Genomic DNA, 23,159 nt, shown 5'->3' on the forward strand with positions numbered 1-23,159 from the left:
TCTGAGAAAGAACGTTTCAAAGCCTCGACCTCGTGCTCTCGTGCTTGTAGCATTGGCTGCAGTCTCAGCTGCGGAGTAGACAGGCGCGCAAGGTTCCACGTAACATCCCTTGAGTTTGGAAGCCAGGGTCAAACGGGAAGGTTGCCTCAAAGGAGGGCTCCCCTGAACAGATGTTCTTTATGATGTCACTCAGTCCTGATCCAGGTGCACTCCCGGAACTGGCTGGGAAAAAAAAGGGGGATAACGAATATGCTTTGAAAAAATACAGGTCTCGTTGTCTGATGACTTAACGGATCTATCTCCGTCAAGTAGCAAACGTTCTTTGATATCAAGGAGCTATCTATTGGGCTAGATCTAGCGCAAACAGACGGGAGAGAAGAGAGAAGACACAATCGATGAACTTACAACTGAGGTTCGAACAAGAAAAAGGCACTCACGCACCCAATGACACACCACTATGCTCTCTCTGTCCCAGGAGTATGTGCGGCAAAGGCAAAGGCATAGGCGCGGGCACATGGCTTTCAGATTTGCTTTCCTTTCGCGAGTGCTCGTGGAAGGAAAGCAAATCTGAAAGCCACGCGCTCGCACCTGTGCTTCTGCCTCTGCTACACGCAACCCAGCACCGTTATCGCGAAAGCTGTCGTCGTGCCAAGGAATTCTAACCGCCCATTCACACTGGAAGCGGATCCGCGTTCGCAAAGCGGTTGCGAACGCTGTTGTATTAGCGGCGAGATGTTTTGGTGGCGCCCTCCTATGGTTCCCCCTTGTGACGTCACTACCTTGCAAACAACAAGTTCGATGGTGTTTGTAAATAGCATCGTGGAAGCTTGAAATCATTGCGCTCTCAAAGGAACACTGCCAACACCGTCAAAATTAAAGTTCTTTCATTCCTCTTATTTCCGTCGATGATAAATCCTTTTCTGACGTCATAGTCAGCGTTCGGCCAATCGTGGAAGGCCGACCACAGCGACACTTTCGGTCGCGCACGTCGCCAATAAAGATCCAGTACAATTGCACGCGCACTTGATGCCATCGAGTGCGCGTGAAATTGTACTGGATCTTTATACAACCGCGTTCGCAACCGCTTTGCGAACGCGGATCCGCTTCCAGTGTGAATGAGCGGTAACTCTTTGACAGATAGCGGAACAGACGGGGCGCTTACATAATAGTTCTTTAGGCGCGCGACGATCTCCGCTTTGATGCATTTCTCTGGCCAGGACATTGCGGCTTCTTCCAATGACTGAGATTTTCACAGCGAAGCTGTATATGACTCGTGTATGCACTCTAAAAAATGTCTGTGCGTCTACTTTCACGCACAACACTCGGAGAACCAATCAGCGCGACTTACGGAGGCAGCTCAGCGAACGACGATGCGGAAACATGTTTAGACCAAAAGACGCAGTCTGAGTTGTGACATTAAGCAATGCAAGCGTGAAGTTTTGCATTGCTTAATGTCACAACTCAGACTGTGTTTTTTTATCTAAACGTATTTTCGGCGTCGTCATTCGCTGAGCTGCCTCCGCAAGTTGTGGCGATTGGCTCTCCTAGTGTTGTGCGAGAAAGGAGACAAACAGGTTTTTTTTTAGAGTGTAGCGCTCACCGCATACGTTTCACGGTAAAGATTACTGTCGCGCAAGCTGCTGCGGCGACGGCAGCTTGCAACGTGGGAAGCGACGTCACTAGCCTTTCTAACAGGGTGTTTCACGTTAGAGCGACAAAAATCTCTAAAATTAGCGAAATCAGGCAAAAGGATAATTTTCTCGGGACCGCATTACTCGTGATGGTGAACGTCAGAAAATGCTCGATACTTATTAATTAGTTCGCTAATTAACTTAAATTACTAATCAATTTTGATTAGTCAGAATAGACATATGGTTCCAATAAGAAACTTGCCGAGCCTCATGGAAAACCACTAAATCAGTAATTTTCACAATGACCTTCAGCAGGTACAAGGCTGGGGCTCTAATAAAACGCGGAAAAATCGCACGGCCGCTTTACCGCAACCGAAAAAAATCCGCCTGGTCCGGGTATCGAACCCGGGACCTCTCCATTACAGGTGGAGCGCTCTACCAACTGAGCTAACCAGGGGTTAGTCGTCAGTAGAGCAAACGGGTTTTATCAGTTTCCACCAATCTAACACCAACAAGGTAGACTGGTGGCAACTGATAAAACCCGTTTGCTCTACTGACGTCTAACCCCTGGTTAGCTCAGTTGGTAGAGCGCTCCACCTGTAATGGAGAGGTCCCGGGTTCGATACCAGGACCAGGCGGATTTTTTCGGTCGCTCACCAGTCGCCTAGCTGTGTTTGGAGATTCATGTTTGTCCTTCGTCCCTCTTGTTCCCCTTCTCCAGGGATTAGTTTCGCCATTCTTGTCCAGCTCGCTTGCACCTTTGCATTTAATTGCATTATAATTATAACCTTAAAGTTGCAAGCTTCACCCTTGTTGGTGTTCGACTGGTGGCAGCTGATAAAACCCGTTTGCTCTACTGACGTCTAACCCCTGGTTGGCTCAGTTGGTAGAGCGCTCCACTTGTGATGGAGAGGTCCCGGGTTCGATACCCGGACCAGGCGGATCTTTTCGGTTGCTCACCAGTCACCTAGCTGTGTTTGGAGATTTATGTTTGTCCTTCGTCCCTCTTGTTCCCCTTCTCCAGGGATTACTTTCGCCATTCTTGTCCAGCTCGCTTGCACCTTTGCATTTAATTGCATTACAATTATAACCTTAAAATTGCAAGCTTCACCCTTGTTGGTGTTCGACTGGTGGCAGCTGATAAAACCCGTTTGCTCTACTGACGTCTAACCCCTGGTTAGCTCAGTTGCTAAAGCGCTCCACTTGTAATGGAGAGGTCCCGGGTTCGATACCCGGACCAGGCGGATTTTTTCGGTCGCTCACCAGTCACCTAGCTGTGTTTGGAGATTTATGTTTGTCCTTCGTCCCTCTTGTTCCCCTTCTCCAGGGATTACTTTCGCCATTCTTGTCCAGCTCGCTTGCACCTTTGCATTTAATTGCATTATAATTATAACCTTAAAATTGCAAGCTCCACCCTTGTTGGTGTTCGACTGGTGGCAGCTGATAAAACCCATTTGCTCTACTGACGTCTAACCCCTGGTTAGCTCAGTTGGTAGAGCGCTCCACTTGTAATGGAGAGGTCCCGGGTTCGGTACCCGGACCAGGCGGATTTTTCCGGTCGCTCACCAGTCACCTAGCTGTGTTTGGAGATTTATGTTTGTCCTTCGTCCCTCTTGTTCCCCTTCTCCAGGGATTACTTTCGCCATTCTTGTCCAGCTCGCTTGCACCTTTGCATTTAATTGCATTATAATTATAACCTTAAAATTGCAAGCTTCACCCTTGTTGGTGTTCGACTGGTGGCAGCTGATAAAACCCGTTTGCTCTACTGACGTCTAACCCCTGGTTAGCTCAGTTGCTAGAGCGCTCCACTTGTAATGGAGAGGTCCCGGGTTCGATACCCGGACCAGGCGGATCTTTTCGGTTGCTCACCAGTCACCTAGCTGTGTTTGGAGATTTATGTTTGTCCTTCGTCCCTCTTGTTCACCTTCTCCAGGGATTACTTTCGCCATTCTTGTCCAGCTCGCTTGCACCTTTGCATTTAATTGCATTATAATTATAACCTTAAAATTGCAAGCTTCACCCTTGTTGGTGTTCGACTGGTGGCAGCTGATAAAACCCGTTTGCTCTACTGACGTCTAACCCCTGGTTAGCTCAGTTGGTAGAGCGCTCCACTTGTAATGGAGAGGTCCCGGGTTCGGTACCCGGACCAGGCGGATCTTTTCGGTTGCTCACCAGTCACCTAGCTGTGTTTGGAGATTTATGTTTGTCCTTCGTCCCTCTTGTTCACCTTCTCCAGGGATTACTTTCGCCATTCTTGTCCAGCTCGCTTGCACCTTTGCATTTAATTGCATTATAATTATAACCTTAAAATTGCAAGCTTCACCCTTGTTGGTGTTCGACTGGTGGCAGCTGATAAAACCCGTTTGCTCTACTGACGTCTAACCCCTGGTTAGCTCAGTTGGTAGAGCGCTCCACTTGTAATGGAGAGGTCCCGGGTTCGATACCCGGACCAGGCGGATCTTTTCGGTTGCTCACCAGTCACCTAGCTGTGTTTGGAGATTTATGTTTGTCCTTCGTCCCTCTTGTTCCCCTTCTCCAGGGATTACTTTCGCCATTCTTGTCCAGCTCGCTTGCACCTTTGCATTTAATTGCATTATAATTATAACCTTAAAATTGCAAGCTTCACCCTTGTTGGTGTTCGACTGGTGGCAGCTGATAAAACCCGTTTGCTCTACTGACGTCTAACCCCTGGTTAGCTCAGTTGGTAGAGCGCTCCACTTGTGATGGAGAGGTCCCGGGTTCGATACCCGGACCAGGCGGATCTTTTCGGTTGCTCACCAGTCACCTAGCTGTGTTTGGAGATTTATGTTTGTCCTTCGTCCCTCTTGTTCCCCTTCTCCAGGGATTACTTTCGCCATTCTTGTCCAGCTCGCTTGCACCTTTGCATTTAATTGCATTATAATTATAACCTTAAAATTGCAAGCTTCACCCTTGTTGGTGTTCGACTGGTGGCAGCTGATAAAACCCGTTTGCTCTACTGACGTCTAACCCCTGGTTAGCTCAGTTGCTAGAGCGCTCCACTTGTAATGGAGAGGTCCCGGGTTCGATACCCGGACCAGGCGGATCTTTTCGGTTGCTCACCAGTCACCTAGCTGTGTTTGGAGATTTATGTTTGTCCTTCGTCCCTCTTGTTCACCTTCTCCAGGGATTACTTTCGCCATTCTTGTCCAGCTCGCTTGCACCTTTGCATTTAATTGCATTATAATTATAACCTTAAAATTGCAAGCTTCACCCTTGTTGGTGTTCGACTGGTGGCAGCTGATAAAACCCGTTTGCTCTACTGACGTCTAACCCCTGGTTAGCTCAGTTGGTAGAGCGCTCCACTTGTAATGGAGAGGTCCCGGGTTCGGTACCCGGACCAGGCGGATTTTTCCGGTCGCTCACCAGTCACCTAGCTGTGTTTGGAGATTTATGTTTGTCCTTCGTCCCTCTTGTTCCCCTTCTCCAGGGATTACTTTCGCCATTCTTGTCCAGCTCGCTTGCACCTTTGCATTTAATTGCATTATAATTATAACCTTAAAATTGCAAGCTTCACCCTTGTTGGTGTTCGACTGGTGGCAGCTGATAAAACCCGTTTGCTCTACTGACGTCTAACCCCTGGTTAGCTCAGTTGGTAGAGCGCTCCACTTGTAATGGAGAGGTCCCGGGTTCGGTACCCGGACCAGGCGGATTTTTCCGGTCGCTCACCAGTCACCTAGCTGTGTTTGGAGATTTATGTTTGTCCTTCGTCCCTCTTGTTCACCTTCTCCAGGGATTACTTTCGCCATTCTTGTCCAGCTCGCTTGCACCTTTGCATTTAATTGCATTATAATTATAACCTTAAAATTGCAAGCTTCACCCTTGTTGGTGTTCGACTGGTGGCAGCTGATAAAACCCGTTTGCTCTACTGACGTCTAACCCCTGGTTAGCTCAGTTGGTAGAGCGCTCCACTTGTAATGGAGAGGTCCCGGGTTCGGTACCCGGACCAGGCGGATTTTTCCGGTCGCTCACCAGTCACCTAGCTGTGTTTGGAGATTTATGTTTGTCCTTTGTCCCTCTTGTTCCCCTTCTCCAGGGATTACTTTCGCCATTCTTGTCCAGCTCGCTTGCACCTTTGCATTTAATTGCATTATAATTATAACCTTAAAATTGCAAGCTTCACCCTTGTTGGTGTTCGACTGGTGGCAGCTGATAAAACCCGTTTGCTCTACTGACGTCTAACCCCAGGTTAGCTCAGTTGCTAGAGCGCTCCACTTGTAATGGAGAGGTCCCGGGTTCGATACCCGGACCAGGCGGATCTTTTCGGTTGCTCACCAGTCACCTAGCTGTGTTTGGAGATTTATGTTTGTCCTTCGTCCCTCTTGTTCCCCTTCTCCAGGGATTACTTTCGCCATTCTTGTCCAGCTCGCTTGCACCTTTGCATTTAATTGCATTATAATTATAACCTTAAAATTGCAAGCTCCACCCTTGTTGGTGTTCGACTGGTGGCAGCTGATAAAACCCGTTTGCTCTACTGACGTCTAACCCCTGGTTAGCTCAGTTGGTAGAGCGCTCCACTTGTAATGGAGAGGTCCCGGGTTCGATACCCGGACCAGGCGGATTTTTCCGGTCGCTCACCAGTCACCTAGCTGTGTTTGGAGATTTATGTTTGTCCTTCGTCCCTCTTGTTCCCCTTCTCCAGGGATTACTTTCGCCATTCTTGTCCAGCTCGCTTGCACCTTTGCATTTAATTGCATTATAATTATAACCTTAAAATTGCAAGCTTCACCCTTGTTGGTGTTCGACTGGTGGCAGCTGATAAAACCCATTTGCTCTACTGACGTCTAACCCCTGGTTAGCTCAGTTGGTAGAGCGCTCCACTTGTAATGGAGAGGTCCCGGGTTCGATACCCGGACCAGGCGGATCTTTTCGGTTGCTCACCAGTCACCTAGCTGTGTTTGGAGATTTATGTTTGTCCTTCGTCCCTCTTGTTCCCCTTCTCCAGGGATTACTTTCGCCATTCTTGTCCAGCTCGCTTGCACCTTTGCATTTAATTGCATTATAATTATAACCTTAAAATTGCAAGCTTCACCCTTGTTGGTGTTCGACTGGTGGCAGCTGATAAAACCCATTTGCTCTACTGACGTCTAACCCCTGGTTAGCTCAGTTGGTAGAGCGCTCCACTTGTAATGGAGAGGTCCCGGGTTCGATACCCGGACCAGGCGGATCTTTTCGGTTGCTCACCAGTCACCTAGCTGTGTTTGGAGATTTATGTTTGTCCTTCGTCCCTCTTGTTCCCCTTCTCCAGGGATTACTTTCGCCATTCTTGTCCAGCTCGCTTGCACCTTTGCATTTAATTGCATTATAATTCGTTGTACGGATCGACGTTTCTTAACGCCTGTTTTCCCCCTTCGGGGCAAGTAAAAGAATCATCATCAAAAACAAATACGGGTCGGGTATCGGTATCTACTAGAGAGTTTTAGTGTATCGTTCCGATGACTCCGACAACGACACCCGATACCACGCCGCAGCCTTTGCTCGTGCATTGTATCGTTATCGGGTATCGTTATCGGTAGTATCGGAGGTATCGGAACGATCTACTAAAACTCTCTATTGTTGGAATATGGTAAATCCGGTGACCGTTCCGGATCGAAACCACGCCAAAAACGTTTTTTTATCGCTAGTCACTCGCAAGTCACATTTGGGATAATATGAAGGGAGTCAGTCGCCCGATTCGTTTACCTGTTCCTTGACTCAGTGAAATCCTTTGTAGCCGCCGTATCCTCTGTAAACCAAGCCCGGCCCGTAGCCCGCACCGGCGAGTCCGGACGAATAGCTTCCAACCACGGCTGGGCCGCCTCCGCCGCCGAGACCCGCCGTACCCACAGCGCCGGTCCCACCGTCGCCGCCTCCCAGTCCACCCCCGAGTCCACCGCCGTTGCCACCAGCTGCAGGAATGTGAGGAGGGATCATCATCTTTCTGCCTTCACGAATTCTACGATAAGTGGGATCTGCTCCAACACGCGGTGCCAGACGGCACGTCGTTGAGGTGGCGTTGGTGTCGGCACGGCGCAAACTCTTGACGCGTTTCTTGTTTCTATAAAAAAAAAATCGTATACCTTTACGTTTTATATATCCTTTTTTTGAAAGGGCTACTAGGCTCAATTATGTGATTAAGAAATAAAAGACACACAACACAAGCTTTTGCCATCATCTGGTTCATCGCATATAAATCATATTAAAGAAAATGTGAAAATAACTTTTTTTTTTAAATATAACTTACAATTGCCATCATTGCTCGCAAGTGGTAAAAATTGCATAGACAACCCCAGAGTCTTCTCGCGTAACTGAGAAGTTGTAAGTGTCTGTCTAATAACTATAAACAAAGCTGTTCTCAACTGAAGTTTTTTTTTTTTTTTTTCGTTGTCAGTGTTGGAACGATGAAAGGAAGGAAGGTAGGAAGAAAAAAAATAACAAAGAAACAAAGAAATTAACTTGGGGCAAATGTCTCGGTTGGCTACAGTGTTCAGGGTTGATGAATGGAGAGATTAAGAAAAGGAACTTAAAAAGTTATTAACGCCAAGAACATAATTTCGCTATGCGAGGGCACTCTTTCCAAGTTCAAAGCGTCGTGCTTTTGGAGTGGACATTAAATAACACAAAGGTAAACACTCCTTGCATCATGCATGGTCCATTCAGCTTGAGGTCAGCCTATCTGCCTTGGGATACGGCACCTCATCGCACTGCCCACTGCAGAGGGAAAATGCAGTTTGGCAAGTGCAGTGCACAAAATTGAAAGCACGACATCCCGGTTGTGTCCCATACGCGCAAGGACGTGTGTATGCACGTGAAGATAACCTCGACACGTTCATCATTGCACGGACTTGTACGCAACAGCTGAGACGTTGCAGAGGCCCCCGCTTGCATTCGTCTATGGGCTGGGCATTAACGCGCGTTCACAAGGTAAAGGCCTATTCACAAACTAGATTTGGACTACTACTGACTACTTTGCGAATACTAAAATCAAGATACGAACGCGAGTTACTGGGATATCCGTGCTTCGCGTGAAACGAAATCAATTCCAGGAGTGTATCTTGGCGCGCGGAACACGAAGTACACATGTCCCGGTAGTAACCCCACAGTCGTGTCCAGTGGCGTAACTAGGGGGGGGGGGGGGGGGGGGGGCAGGGTGGTACAAGTGCCCCGGGCGCACTTGGGAAGGGGGTGCCGAGCCGAGTTCAACCACAATAATAATATAATGATGATGATGATGATGTAATTATCACTATCATCATGAGGGGCGCGAAATTTCATTTGCCATGGGCGCCGTCATATCTAGTTACGCCACTGGTCGTATCTCAACGTAGCAAAGTCAAACGTGGGAACAGGCTTTAGGAAAACATGTCGATCAAACTCCGCACTCAGTTAGCACAAGCTCTGAAACCACGGTTTAAGAAATTGTTCATTTATGTAGAAACAATATAATAGTGAGCCGACTCGATATATAAACATTTGTTAAGTGGCATTATAAATTGCTCGGGAGCTTGGTGTACGCTCTGTGCGGCGCCTTACCTCCGCCGTATCCTTCTGGACCGTGGCTGCCACCGGTGATGGTGGAACTGGTGACACTCCTCACGACGTATGTTGATCTGTCCACCACCGGCCCGGACAGTGCAGAACCTCCTACCGCTGGTGCGGCTGCGGCGACTGGAGCGGCTACGGCTACTGGTCTCAGTACAGCTACCGGAGCGGTTACTGGCACTGCTGGTGCGGCCACGACGCCAGCTCCACCAGGACCACGTCCGAAGCTTCTTCTGAAGAGAGCATTTTCACCGACGGCACCACCTCCGAGACCGCCGCCTCCCAGACCACCACCTCCGAGGCCAAGGCCACCTAAGCCGCCGGGACCACCTCCGAGTCCAAGGCCACCGAATGCACCGAGACCACCTCCGAGGCCCCCTCCGAGATCACTTCCGAGACCACCTCCAAGACCCCCTCCGAGACCACCTCCGAGACCACCACCGAGGCCCCCTCCGAGGCCACCTCCAAGACCGGCTCCAAGACCGGCTCCGAGGCCCCCTCCGAGGCCTCCTCCAAGACCACCGCCAAGACCACCGCCCAGACCACCACCGAGACCAGCTCCGAGACCACCACCAATACCACTGCCGAGACCACCGCCGAGACCAAGACCCCCGTAGCCGCCGCCGAGACCGCCGCCAAGGCCACCGCCGAGACCAAGACCACCGTAGCCACCGCCGAGACCAACTCCGGGACCAGGTCCGAGACCACCCCCGAGACCCCCTCCAAAGCCAAGACTGAGGCCACTTCCGAGACCAGGACCCCCGTAGCCGCCGCCGAGACCAGCTCCGAGGCCAAGACCATTTCCGAGACCACTCCCGTAGGCGTTGAGAGCTAGGCCTCCGCCGCCCCCACCGACGTTACCAGCGAGCACTTTAGCCATCAAGCAGCAGAACACAGCAATGATGGTCTGTTGAAGCCAGAGGGACGAGGCAGACGAATGTGAGAAACCCTCTGGTGAGCCACGAAAAAATCAGCTGCACAGGACACCACAAACCGGACGGGCTCGTGAGCTCGTTTGCCATATTGTATCTGTATTAATAGATATGAACTCGATTCCCCCCCCCCCCCCTTAATAGTTTACTTAATCATAATCGCCTGAAGGTTGACCTCTCTAAGGCGCTGCGGCTGGTTCAGTTGCCGTGAACACGTTGCTTTGTGTATCCATTATTTCCTGTAGCCTTCAGACTGTTGAATAAGTCCCCGCAGTCCACACTATATACTAATATATCGCACCGGGAGGCATGACTGAGCCATAGTCGATGACAGGTTAAGAACCCAGTAGAATAGATGCTCCGCTTCCAGCAGGCGCTCGTTGCCTTACGCCGTGCTCTGGCTGCTTGTGCGACAAAGTATTATCGAAGGCAGAAAGCTCTCGGTCGAGGCGGAGCATCTGCTGGGCTCTAACCCTGTCACCGACCATTGTCACTGATAAGATGAGAACGGCAGGGCATCTCTTTCGGATGCGCAGCTTCCAGATCGCTCTCGTTGCCTTCACCATTGCTTTGGCTGCGCGTGCACGCTCGAAGCTCACGAGACACCGTATCATGGAAGGTAGGGAGCTCGCGCTTTAGGCGGGACATCTGAAAAAGCTCCTTGACGTGCTCATCTTCTCAGTGACTATATAGTATACGCGTCTAGATGTGAAAAAGTCTCCCAACATACACATGTGTCTTCTTACTGCAGTCCAAAGCTTTGCCCCCGCATTCGAAGCCTCCGCTGCTGTCACACTAATGAAAAATGGCGTCGAGCCTACAATTGTGGACAGCACGAAGCCAATCTACCAAGACAATTGTTGCTGAATGGTGCGATACGTAGCCGATCTGATATATTGGGAGCTCGACACGCATCGAGTAATAGCTCTTCAGGTCGGAAGTCGCGTGCAGCGTTTTGGGGTCCACGCGTAAGAGCGCGTGTCTTTTAAAAGAGGGGGGCGAGGACGGAGGTCAGGAAAGTAATCTATAGTCTCGAAGAAGCAGTGTTGTGCAGAACGACGTTCCAAGGAACGACATTCCTGGAATGCGTTCCTTTTGGGAGGAACGGAAAAACGCCGCCGTTCCATCTTGCATCGGTGGAACTGGAACGGGAACTCGTTGCATTTTCAAAATAACGATGTTCCTTTTTTTTTTTTTTTGCCTATATATTTGTAATTTTACCCGTACTTGTAGCCATCTATACTCTGTTTCACCTTGTGTTGTACCGCAGGAAAGGCTACAAGCGCGAGCTCCTTGCTCTATGGCACACCTCGGCGGCACACGCTCCCGTGCACCAAGGGCAGCTAACAACGCTATGAGCTCGCGCTTCTAGCCTTCGCTGCAGTACAACATAAGGTGAAACGGAGTACAGGCTTTTTCTTATCGATTATTTCAACCTTCGACTTCAAAGGATGGGGAAGTGTCCGAGAGATAGTGGAAAAGAAATAACTAGAACAAATGTGATAATGGCAACACGCATACAGCGTCTGTGTGTGCCCCCCCCCCCCCCCCCAAAAAAAAAAAAAAATGAATGAAAACTATTTTTTGTTTTGAAAAAGAAATCACGCATCGCCAGACGCTCATTCTCCTCCCAAATGTAGTGCTAGCGGTCCGAACCAGATGCCAAGGTTTCAGTACGAGCCGTTATCTTATTCAAAAGTTATGCGATTTTCCGAACATTTTGGTGGGAAGATGGGGGCCATTTTCGCCCTTTTTCGGTAACTGGCGCCTAGAGCTCCATGTATCAACGAGCTCTGTCGGTCACCATTTTCCCATTGAAAATTTCAACCGTTCGGCGACGCGTAGTTTATTTTTTAAGTAAAAAATAGACCTTATAGTTATTTTGTCTCACCCTGTGATTTGATCCGAATATTCTCACTTGATTCTTTTTTATCTATGAATTATTTGGCACAATATTTTATGAAAATACGCAAAGGTAAGGTTAAAGTAACGAAACGTTTTAATCTTGAAAAATGTAACGGGAACGCGTTCCTTTCGAACCACTAGAACCTGTAACGGAAACTCGTTCCAAGATTGAGATGGAACGAGGAACGAGCTTTCGTTCCTCTTTTGGAAGAAAGTGTACAACACTGCTTTGAAGTGACAAGTGAAAGCAGCGGTGATTGAGGCCAGTCAATTGCCTTTCCAAACTTGGCTATTGAAATCAATAAACCGTCCTCACCAAGCGTTCGCAGCTTGCGTGACCCCGTCATAACTCTAGTTCACAGGAAGCAGGCCGCGGTGCTCGAGGCGGCTCGTTCCGTATCGTGCTCTGCACGCGCAGAGCTGCAGCGAGGTTGTCCCGTGTGCAGAAAGACTAAAGTTCCCTCGATGCACTGAGGCAGCGGCGGCGTACCCTAAACTGGCTAGTGAAATTCGTCTGTTGTTCAATATAAATTACCGTTAGCCAATTAGAGCCATCGTCCCTGGGCACCAGTAAAGAACTGAGGCTACTTGAACACAAGGATCCTGAAGGATTCCTTTCTCCAGAAGACAAATTTGTGCCACCAAGGTCACTATCAACACCATCTGCTATTCTAAAAGTGGAAGGTATCCACACGAAGGGCACGACTTCAATGTGCGCTCGCAAGCAACTCGCAGTGGCAACTATACACGAGATGTATACAACTCTACAAAGCACAGATATATGAACGGGTACACCACGGAGTCACGATCAGGGGCTGGAGTAGCGATAGTCACTCACAATCGCTCTTTAGTGTAAAAGGTGGGACGTTGAGCAACAGCAGTTCCTTCAGAATTTACAGCCATTTAAGAGGCATTTGTGGTATTTAAAATCACAGCCCCCGATAATGGGCATATTTAGCGACTCCTAGCCTACGATCCAAATGCTCGAAGCTGTAACGAAGCGAAGCACGTATGAATACCTTGCATCTGGCATATGTATGCTGCGAGACGCAACGACAAGTGCATAGTAACATCAACCTTCAGTGGATAGCTGGTCGCTGAGGAGCGCTGGACAGGAGGTTGCTGACACGGCGGCAAAATCCGCCGTTGTTGAAGTCGCTAACTACGTAGGGAATTTTATTATCACGAGCATGTCGCTCAGCAGCCAATCAGATTGCGTTCTTGGCCGATACGCAACTCGAAGAACCATACACAAACAAAGAAACTTGAATAGGGTAAACCACACCCTGCGTTTTTGAACTTATCGGTGACTAGCAGAAGGAGCGCAAGTTCGTCTGCTTCTTTTGCAGGGGTTGTGGTGACGTCAGAACGCCGAGCTCTGATTGGCTCTTGATTAAATTATAGTGTAACTTGCGCTCCGCATAAACATACCGTGCTCCAGGACGGATGTTAACGACCTGGTATAACATGGCGGAAAATCACTTTCACCGCACTATTAAAATGGTGCCTGTAACGCGTCGAATCGTTTCCGCAAAAATAAGCACAAAGATATATTTTAACGTGAAACATGTTTGGCTAGTTGCTCCGGATTTTGTGAAGCCGTTGCCTGTGGCGTCCCATAATGCAACGCGCACAGTGTGGCATTATGGGGCGTCACATATCTACAGACCAATTCAGTTTCTACGCGGGGAATTGACGTCACGTCACATGATGCATGGTGATGATAATGCGGTATATTTATATACCGCAAGGGCCCCGGTATGGCATTCTGCGAGGTGAAGACACAACAAACTTACGGGAGAAGAAAAAAAAGCAGGCAAGGAAGCGTTCATGCACCTTCCTCATAACGTAAAACAAACCAAAACATAATTGAACACACAAGGAAAAGGACAACTTTGCATATAGACAAAATAATCACCGATTTCACGCTCGTAAAAATAATTATTTCAGCATCAAGAACTTCCAGTCTGGTGGACACTAAACCAACAATTTACCAGAAATTACAGAGAATCAATTTACCATTGATTCTCTGTAATTTCTACCACAGTCGGGGCAACGCGCTTTAGTCTGAAGTGGCAAGCTGTGAGGGGATGCGAACTTGATGGTACGACTCAAAACATAAACCCCAATCAGCCACCAGTGAGAATCGAACTCACGACCCCTGGTTTACGAGACCAGTGCTCTAGCCACTGAGCTATGGTGGCTTCGTCAACTCCCTTGCACCGAGCAATGGTGGCGTTTTAATTTATTGTTTGTCTGTCATTTGATGCTCGTGCATTCTGCTTTATATGTAAATCAAGGAATCATCGAGCAAGAAAGATTAATAATGCTGTGTGTAAGTCTACACAGTCGGAAGTTAGTCAGCATGGGCGTCTGGTTTCTCAGCTGTGGATGAGTAAATTTAGCCAGTGCAGTACAACCGCTAGCTTGTGGTTTTTAACGTGCACCACGCAGTAGTTATGCTCATTCTGATCGAAACGGGAAGAGGTGGTGATTGAACCCAGGATCCCCGGGTTCTGCAGCGTGAGCTTTCGCTCCAAGCAAGGGTTTCTCCAGGAATTGAAACTAGGGGGGGGGGGGTCTAGATTTTTAGGGGGTGGAGGCATTGAGAACAGAGGAGTCGTTGCGAATTAAGGGGGTGCCTTCAGAAAAACAAGAGGGGTGTGCAGGGAAGTCACTGGCTTCAAGCGCTCTGAGCTGCGGTGCTCTAGCGCACTCGGCCACCGATCCCCCAGCAAAAAAGGTCAGTGTTGGGTAAAGTACATCTAAAAAATACTTCAAGTAAAGTACAAAGTAAGTGAGAGGTTATGTACTTCAAGTAAAGTAGTAAGTACACCGGGCGCAATGTACTTGAAGTAAAGTACCCTAAATGCAATGTACCTCACAGAAAAGTGCAAGTACATTTTAACACAATCTTTCATCATGCCCTTCCATTCCCCTATACATACAGTTTTTTGTTTCTTTTAAATTCTTATGCGATGTTCCAGTGGCTATCGGGTTACCTGTTATTTTCTGAAATGGCAGCTTATATTGGGGAAACACAAGCGGCCACAGAGTAGTTGTTTTACTCTCCCCGACGGGGCTTTTTCACACAATGAACTTCAGTGTTGCGGGATAGGCACCAGCATTCCATTCCAATTCCATTCCGGGGAATTTAAGTTTCCGACAATTCCATTCCATTTAACTCCTTGGAAGGGAGACTGTGGGCCCATTAATTCCCACCCTTGGAATGGCTGAAAGTTACACTTATGAGGTTTATTCAGGTTAGTTTTACGGCCAGGGGTACACAATATATGGGGCTAATCATAACGATCAGTCGGATAATTAATTAAAATTTGTTAATTAACTTTTTTAGTTTTGTGAAAGTAGTCTTACGGTTCAAATTAAAAATTTGCTGAGCGTCGTCCAAAACCGCTAAATTAGTAATTTTTAGAAAGACTGAGCCCGTGAGAAGCGCAGTAGTGCGCTAAAGTTACCACTCGTGCATGGACCAGGTACAAGGCTGGGGCAATAATAAGAGACGGAAATATCGCGTACCGGGCAACCGCTAGCCTTGTACCTGCTCCACGAGTGGTAACTTTAGTGCACTACTACGCTTCTCACGCGCTGATAGTCGTTCTGAAAATGACTGATTTAGGGGTTTTCGATAACGCTCAGTAAATATCTAATTGGAACCATCTGTCTATTTTCACCAATTAAAAAGGTATTTAATGAATTTGAGTTAATTATCTGACTTATCGCAAAAATTAGCCACCCGCATAATGTCCCCCTGGCCGTATAACTCACCTACACAAACCGCATAAGTGTAGCTTTCAAAACTTTTTTTAAACAAAAGTGTAAATCCTAAAAAAAGGCAAAAAACACCCTGTGTACAGAAAAAAATTACACATATATATATATAAATATATATATATATATAATGGGATATATATCCCTAATGGGATATATATATCCCATTAGATGACAACATACGCTTTTGAATGCCGTGATGGAGGGACACCAGGAGAAGAAAACAACCTGTAAAAATCTCAGCGTTTTAATTCCTGTGTGTAGTGGACGATTCAGACAAGCCAAATATGAGCCGGGAAGGAGGAGCGGTGCTATTTATTTATCTTTATTAAAGGGTTACCCCACATTGCACGAGCGTTTTACAACTTCACACGTTTCAATCTAACAATGTCCCTTGTTTGAACTTAGCAACATTTTCTTTTCGATGTTGCTGTCCACAAGACAAGCAAGCGGATAAGTGGGTAGGGCTTTTGAAAAGTCAGTCTTGAAAACCACCTGTCCTTCTTCGTGAAGGTCGGATTGGTTGTTCAATTTGAAGGTGGAGAGAAGGCAACAGGGAATAAAGGTATATCTTGTGTATTTGTTAAATCACCGAAGTCCGAGCTACAAGGGTGCGTTCGATGCCTGTTGACCTGGTCTTTTGTTGTAATTTTAGGTCCTTTCGTGTAAGCTCAGTGATGGCTGAGGTCGGCCTTAGATTTCTGGGTGTGTGAGGATTCGTGGAAGCAAAGAAAGTAGCTGAGATTGAGACGTCCCTCTTTTTGTGTCTTTTCCTTCGACTAAAAGTTTTTTTCTTGTGTGTGTGTGTGTGTGTGTGTGTGTGTGTGTGTGTGTGTGTGTGTGTGTGTGTGTGTGTGTATGTGTGTGTGTGTGTGTGTGTCGCAGTCTCGGGCACTGAAAACAGAATCAACGTCCACGAGCTCACCTGCACCCGACTGTTACCAAGTGAGGGCCCCACAAAATAAACCCCAAAATAAGTAACAAAAGGTTCACGTCTCGTGGCGCCAGGAACAACACCTTGTCTCTCTACAACTATTCAGTTTTTGTTGCTTCACTGAGGGTGCGCCATTTTCATCCTCGTAGGACCATAAGCCAGCGAGACAACCAAGGATTTAGTCACCTCCAGTGAAATTACACTCTTTCAAGAGACACTTATCATGTGCTACCGAATTGCTCCATCAGCTTGTAGGCCCTTGATGTAAATCGCCACAGCTCGCATAAGAACCAAGCCTGTTCCTTTCCCACTTCATTCCCGGCGAAAGGCACCTTCCGGTGTCGCAAAGGTGCGAAGTGATTCCGGAATCATTCCAACTCTGGCGTAAATTTACAATATATACAGCAGCAAACATACATTGAAGAAATATTACACATAAGCAAAACAAAACCATATAAGGGGAGCGGAGTAACTTGCGAAAATATGTTCGCTGTTCAATCAGTACGCGTATTGAGTTAGGATGGCAATGTCTAAAAAAGCGATTGAGTTCCGTAGTTTGAGAGTGCAAAAGGTATATTCCATATTTCATCATGGCGTGTGTTGTACCTGTTTGTGTTTCTTTGTTAATTTCGATAATTGTTCAATAAAATTGTTTGTTCTTTACGACATAGTATCTTTTGAGCAGTAAGTAATTATTTAGGGATTGAACCGCACAAACATTAGGCTCTTAAAAAGTGTCACTTTCACTCAAAAAAAAAAAAAAAAATGAGCGGAAGACGTCTCGAAAGACGATAGCGCGTTTTCACGTGGCGATACGCCATTTTTCTAGCGAAGCTGTATACGACTCAGAGGTCGAATTTCTGGAAGTTTTTCGTGCCGTCGTCGTCACGTAAACAAAAAAAAAAAAAAAAATCTTTTTAAGCGATTGAAGCCAAAAGTGTATACAACATACAGCACAGCATTCGTTTCAAAAAAAGAATAAGCACAAAGCAAGCATCCGAACCACATAATTGATGATAAGGCGCTCCTGATAACAATGCGAAGCACGTAGCGCTCACCGCATACGTTTCACGGTAAAGATTACTGTAGCGCAAGCTGGCGTGGCGATAGCAGCTTGCTACGTGGGGAGTGATGTCACTAGCCTTTCATGTATAAAAAGTTTTGGTACAGTACATTTACTTTTCCTTCGTCAGTCGTTTGATATAGACCCTTTCGCTATTTACAAACATGAACTGCCACTTGCGTTCCAAGCGACGTCAGGTCGCACCCTCTTTGCAAGCCTGTTGAGCTTGATTATGTCACCAGTGCTGGAAAACATAAATGCTACACGGACAACAAAGTTGGAGATTTAACGAGGGCCTTCGGCTTTACAGTTTAATGTCTTGTAGGATTCAAGTTGGTTTACAACAATATTCGAACATTACTAACAGATCTCGCGCTTCTTCGTTTTTTTGTTTGTTTTGGCGTTCACCTAGAGAATTGGTGTTTCAACAATTCATCTACATTTTAAGCAGTGGCGTTAAGGTGGCCTTTGTCCATTATTTTTATAAATCGGAAGTTCTCTGGGACGTCAAAGACTTGAGTACCACCTGGTGGCGTTTGCCATAGAAAGGGTCTATCGTGCAGTGGGCAGTCGTTGCTGGTGATACCACAGCTTCGCTGTCCAATCACCTTCACAGCGTGAATTTGGAACCCTAACTTTTTTAGTTAGAGGTCGGTGAATTCTTATACTCGACCTCAGAAATTGTGTATAGTTCTGAGAAAGACAAGGACGCGAGTGCGTGGTCCTTGAAGGTGCTTATAATTTCACCGAGACCAAATTTGGGGAATGTATATTGAAATAGGGAGTTGTACTTTCCTCGGAAGAAAAAGAAAAATACATTCAGTAAAGTCCAAGTACATACACAGAGATTGTACTTCAAGTAAAGTACAAGTTTTCTGAACCTAAAGTACTTCCCAACACTGGAAAGATTCATATCAGGTTGATTGAGCACGAGCACAAAGCAGTGGTCTTCTGAGCCAATCGGAACGTGGAGCTTTCTTTCTACCACCCACTTCGTTCGTCACTTACGTAACGTCCTACTGCACGTAAATAAGAAGGCGAAAGAAAGTAGCTAGCACTCGAAAAGTAATGTTATGTTGCGAAAACATCAAAATCGCGAAAAAAAGGCAAAAAAAAAAAAAGAAAAGCCTTTCGCTAACTAAAAATCCCTTCTATCGCCACGCTGATTCTCGAAAAAATTTGTTTGCACTTCACGCAGCGGTTACGGATAAGAAGGCGTGGTGAATGCACCCCCTCAGAACTTTCCCGCGGGGTCAACTATCACGAAATCCTTCTTCTCCTTGCGTGTGCATGAAGGACCTGCGCGCGATGCGCAGAAAACGACAAAGCCATTTTGTTGTTGTGCATACAGGTGCGACGACACCGTGTGCTTACGGCCCGGTGTCATGATCACACGACAGGGCGTCAAGAACGGCGGGGCATACCGAAGAACGGAGCCGCAGCCCGTGTGTGTCCACAGGTCTCCAAAGCCAGCGGCAGGAGCTTCCGAGAGAGTCGCCGAAAGCGCCCAGCCGCACGTCGCGTGACGAAACGCCTAGCAACCTATGTGCGATGGGGGATGCGGGGCTAGGGCGTACTTGGGCCATTGTCCCTAAACGTTCTCCGCAACCCGCTACGAGGCCCGGGACTCTGCACGCAAGGCAGGCACGTAGCCAGGATTTGGTTTTTTTTTTTTTTTTTTTTTTTTGGGGGGGGGGGGGCGCTTATGACAAAATGCTGTATGAGGGGGAGGGGGAGAGGAGGTCCCAGCGAAATGGAAAATTTCGGGGGGGGGGGGGGGGCGGACCCCATGGGCCTCTCCCCTGGCTACGTGCCTGACGCAAGGCTAGCGCCGCGCATGCGCAACAGTTGCGTCTTCGTTCCGGAGAGCGCAGCGGACTTGGGAACGCGGTCTACGAAGCCTCCCTAATATTTTGTAATGAGTCATCCGCAGACTGTCACCGTGGGTAGATTGACACGCACCCCAGTGATACACCCGCCGCCCCCCACTGCGCGACGCCGAAATTGGCGAAGGGGGACGTCGCCGGCGATCTTCGGTTGCTAGGAGTTACGTGGGGCTGTGGCGCCATCCCGCGGCGACACTACGAACTTTGAATAGTGTTCTACAACCAGTCCAAGGTCAGCGCATTTACCAGGGAACTAATGCTAACGCATACAGTAATTATTTCTTCTCCATTGTTTACAGTGATCGGACAGATTTATCAATCAATCTGTCACGTTTAAAAATGCGTCTAGTGACTAAAAACCGCTACTTTGTGGCTAGAGGGGTTTCAATAGAAATCATCTGATTGAAATAAAAGTTTATCTTTGACATAGATCAAATCAATTTTATATAAATCAAATCAATTTGATTTATTTTACTTTCTAAATAATCATTTTTTTTTCACCTGTCTCACTATTTTCAAAATGCCTGGCGCCTGGACCAGAATGAACCAATCTGCAAAAGCATCCAAGGCTCTGATATTTTTTTTTTTTTAAATATACTTCGATCGTTTCAGCTGAATTCCAGAACAGAGAGTCGAACCCGAACCAAACTTAACCGGAAACCGGAACCGAACCGTTATTTTTAGCCGGACAGGAACTGAACCGAACCGAAACCTTCACCGCCATCTCTAAACTTAACCGGAACTGAACAAAAAAAAAAAAAAAGTAATAATAATGGCAACCAGTACAAAACGGTTGATGGCATTTTTTTTTTGTTGTTGTTAATATAACCAAATGAATATTTAAGAATAAAAAAATTGGCAGAGCTCTGTATTTCTTTGTATTCATCATATCGTCCTATACAGAATTGCGATTTATGAGAAGTTGTGGGTTTTCGTGGCGCTTTTGTATTGACACTATGATTAATCATGTGTCAGGTGGTCATGTGACGTCTTGGTGTCAAGACATGCTGTCAAGTAATATCATGTCACGTGGCGCCGTGACGTCACATGACTTAATGCGTCCAGTCAATTTAAATTGAGAACGTCACTGGATTCATTAGCGTTGTAGACACCGTGACGTCTTGAGTCCGAGACACGTGCTCGGGTTCATGACATTCAGCATCACCGAACATTCGTCTAGTGGCTGGTGTTCAATCAAAAATAAGAATAGCCAAACTTCAACGATGTCTGAAGCTCAGCCCATGCTCTATGCTTTTCCAACCCCAGTGCATGGTTATGATGAACGCTGACGGTATATAATTAGCGTCAGATCACGCGGCCACTCGGTCTAATTGCGAGTTGAGGAGGGGAAACCTGTTTCTTTCTTTTATTTTTTTCTGCGCTTGTCATTGCGCGAAGAGGAAAACGAATGGAAAATTTTGCAAGTTATCAAAGTCAGGAATTAGTTCCTAACGGTAAACTACTTTGGTTTGCAAAAACTCTCTTGCCAGAAAGCGCGTTTTCATAGTGGCAGTCGCTTGCGCCGCGCCTCATGACGCTGCACCAAGCAACAATAGTTGGCGTCTATGAAATACATGACTTGAACTACGCGCGAACCTTCTTCAGCATGCATTTTGCACTACCGGATTTGATTTTCTCAGCAAGAAAAAATCATAATGACCACTAGTGATGAGGCGAAACTCCCAAGGTTCGGTTTCAGGCTGTTTCGAAAAATTCCGAAACTTTTTGGACGAAATTTTGGTTGTTTCGAAAGTTCGTCAATTTCGTCGCTATCTAGACAACACAGCGTTATTCCTTTTGGTTCTGGGGACGTTCTGAGTGCTAAATGACTCTAAACCTTGATACAGACTGAAATTCGATCAGTTTTTTTTATCAGGTTCCTAAGTTCAAGAGCTAAACTACGATTCAACTTTTAATACTGCGACGCAAGGTTGTACCAATCACGGGTGTTTTAGCTTAAAATACCCGTGATTGGTGCCACTTTACGTCGCAGTATTAAACGTTGAATCGTAGTTGGGCTCTTGAACTAAGGAATTAATTGCAGTGCATAAAATCATAAAATAGGCACCTCGACGCCATTTGTATCGTGAAATATAGTTTATGAAATACCTTTCACAATATAAATCATGACGACGCAACTGAGGTAAAAATATTAATATTTTCAAAATGTCAAGAAAGTTTTAGGACAAGCTCATAGTCTCCATTGAATTAAAACGAAAGAAACACGAAAGAGATTACCAACTCGCTCAAGTCTATAATTAAAACTCATAGTCTCTTTTGTAGAAACACGAAACGGCAGTCGCAATGCTTTGTTCAAGAGCGCTTGTCCATCGCTTCGCTGCGAATGAAAGCGCGATACAACAAGCACGCCACGGAAGAACTGTTTGAACAGGGAGACGAGGTGTCGTTTTACAACCCCCTGCGAAAACGAGGACTTTCGCCGAAACTACAACGTAACTGACAAGGGCCTTTCATCATCATCGCCCGCCTGAACGATGTGGTATACCTTGTGCAACGCAATACCCGTTCGCGTATCCTTGTGGTTTATAGGAACCGCCTTGCTCGGTACGAAAGCTGCTCAACTTAAATCAAACTTACTTTTCGTTTTTTTTTTTTCTTTTTTTTTTGGGGGGGGGGGGGGGGATAGTATGACAGGAGTAGAAGAAGAAGAGGTGATCGGAAGGACAACAAGGGAACACCAAGGGGAGCGAACACTTTAAAATAAAGCGTAACAATATATTTCTTACTCCTCTTCCCTTAGTTCCAGTGCAGACTAGCAAGTAGGACAAACGTCCAGGCTAACAACCTGTCTTACTGTCATTAAAATCTATCAATTCACACTATTCTAAACTTTTCAGAAAAACAAGTCATATGAAAGGGGGTTTTCATACTACGTATGTGGAACACATTTTTACTACCGAACAACTATACATTCGATCGTATTTGTTGCCTACAAATCCGCGAAAATATAGTTGCTGATTCGCAGACTCTTTAAAAGCCTATGTCCTTTGGAACCTGAGTCATATTGAGCCATTCCCACGAGCAATTATTTCATTGGTTCAATAAGGTTTCTCGATATTGAGGACAAGAGAACCGAGCCCGTTTTAAGTCGTTCGTGACGAGCCTCAACTGTCTCGTTCCTCTTCTTGCGTGTCAGCTTTACCCTGATGAACTTCGCCTGCAGCTCTTGTTTAATTTGACTCACGCGCTTTGAGGGGTGGCCCGTTGACACAGAACACAAATTATAATTATCGATGATTTCGCGCACGAGAACCGAGCGTCACCTATTTATACACGCCCTATAAGGTGTTTCTCGGTGGACGTTCACACGCAAATGCGCTGCCTCTGACCAATCGATTGACTCGGAAGTATTGGCGCAGCCGATCGAACTACCGGCAAAACAATTATCGGTTGTCACTATGCGGGCTGACGCCTAGACTGTTAAAGGGAGAGAGAGAGAGAGAGACGAAAAAAAAAATG

At 46.8% G+C, this 23,159-nt stretch overlaps 1 protein-coding gene and 1 non-coding gene across 2 annotated transcripts; both read right to left on the bottom strand.

The window, feature by feature from the left end:
* Positions 1-7,343: 7,343 nt before the first annotated feature.
* Positions 7,344-10,050, bottom strand: LOC115320034 (glycine-rich cell wall structural protein). The gene is made up of 2 exons (XM_042287270.1): positions 9,423-10,050; positions 7,344-7,537 (listed from the first exon to the last, which is right to left on the bottom strand). Exons 1-2 carry the CDS (start codon positions 10,048-10,050, stop codon positions 7,344-7,346), a joined length of 822 nt encoding a protein of 273 aa, XP_042143204.1.
* A 4,088-nt stretch (positions 10,051-14,138) lies between these two features.
* On the bottom strand, positions 14,139-14,211 carry Trnat-cgu. Its single transcript has one exon. It is a non-coding gene; the product is annotated as a tRNA-Thr (tRNA).
* Between the last annotated feature and the right edge of the window lie 8,948 nt (positions 14,212-23,159).

This window comes from Ixodes scapularis, unplaced genomic scaffold (genome assembly GCF_016920785.2).
Source record: "Ixodes scapularis isolate PalLabHiFi unplaced genomic scaffold, ASM1692078v2 PGA_scaffold9__187_contigs__length_104089568, whole genome shotgun sequence".
NCBI lineage: Eukaryota > Metazoa > Arthropoda > Arachnida > Ixodida > Ixodidae > Ixodes > Ixodes scapularis.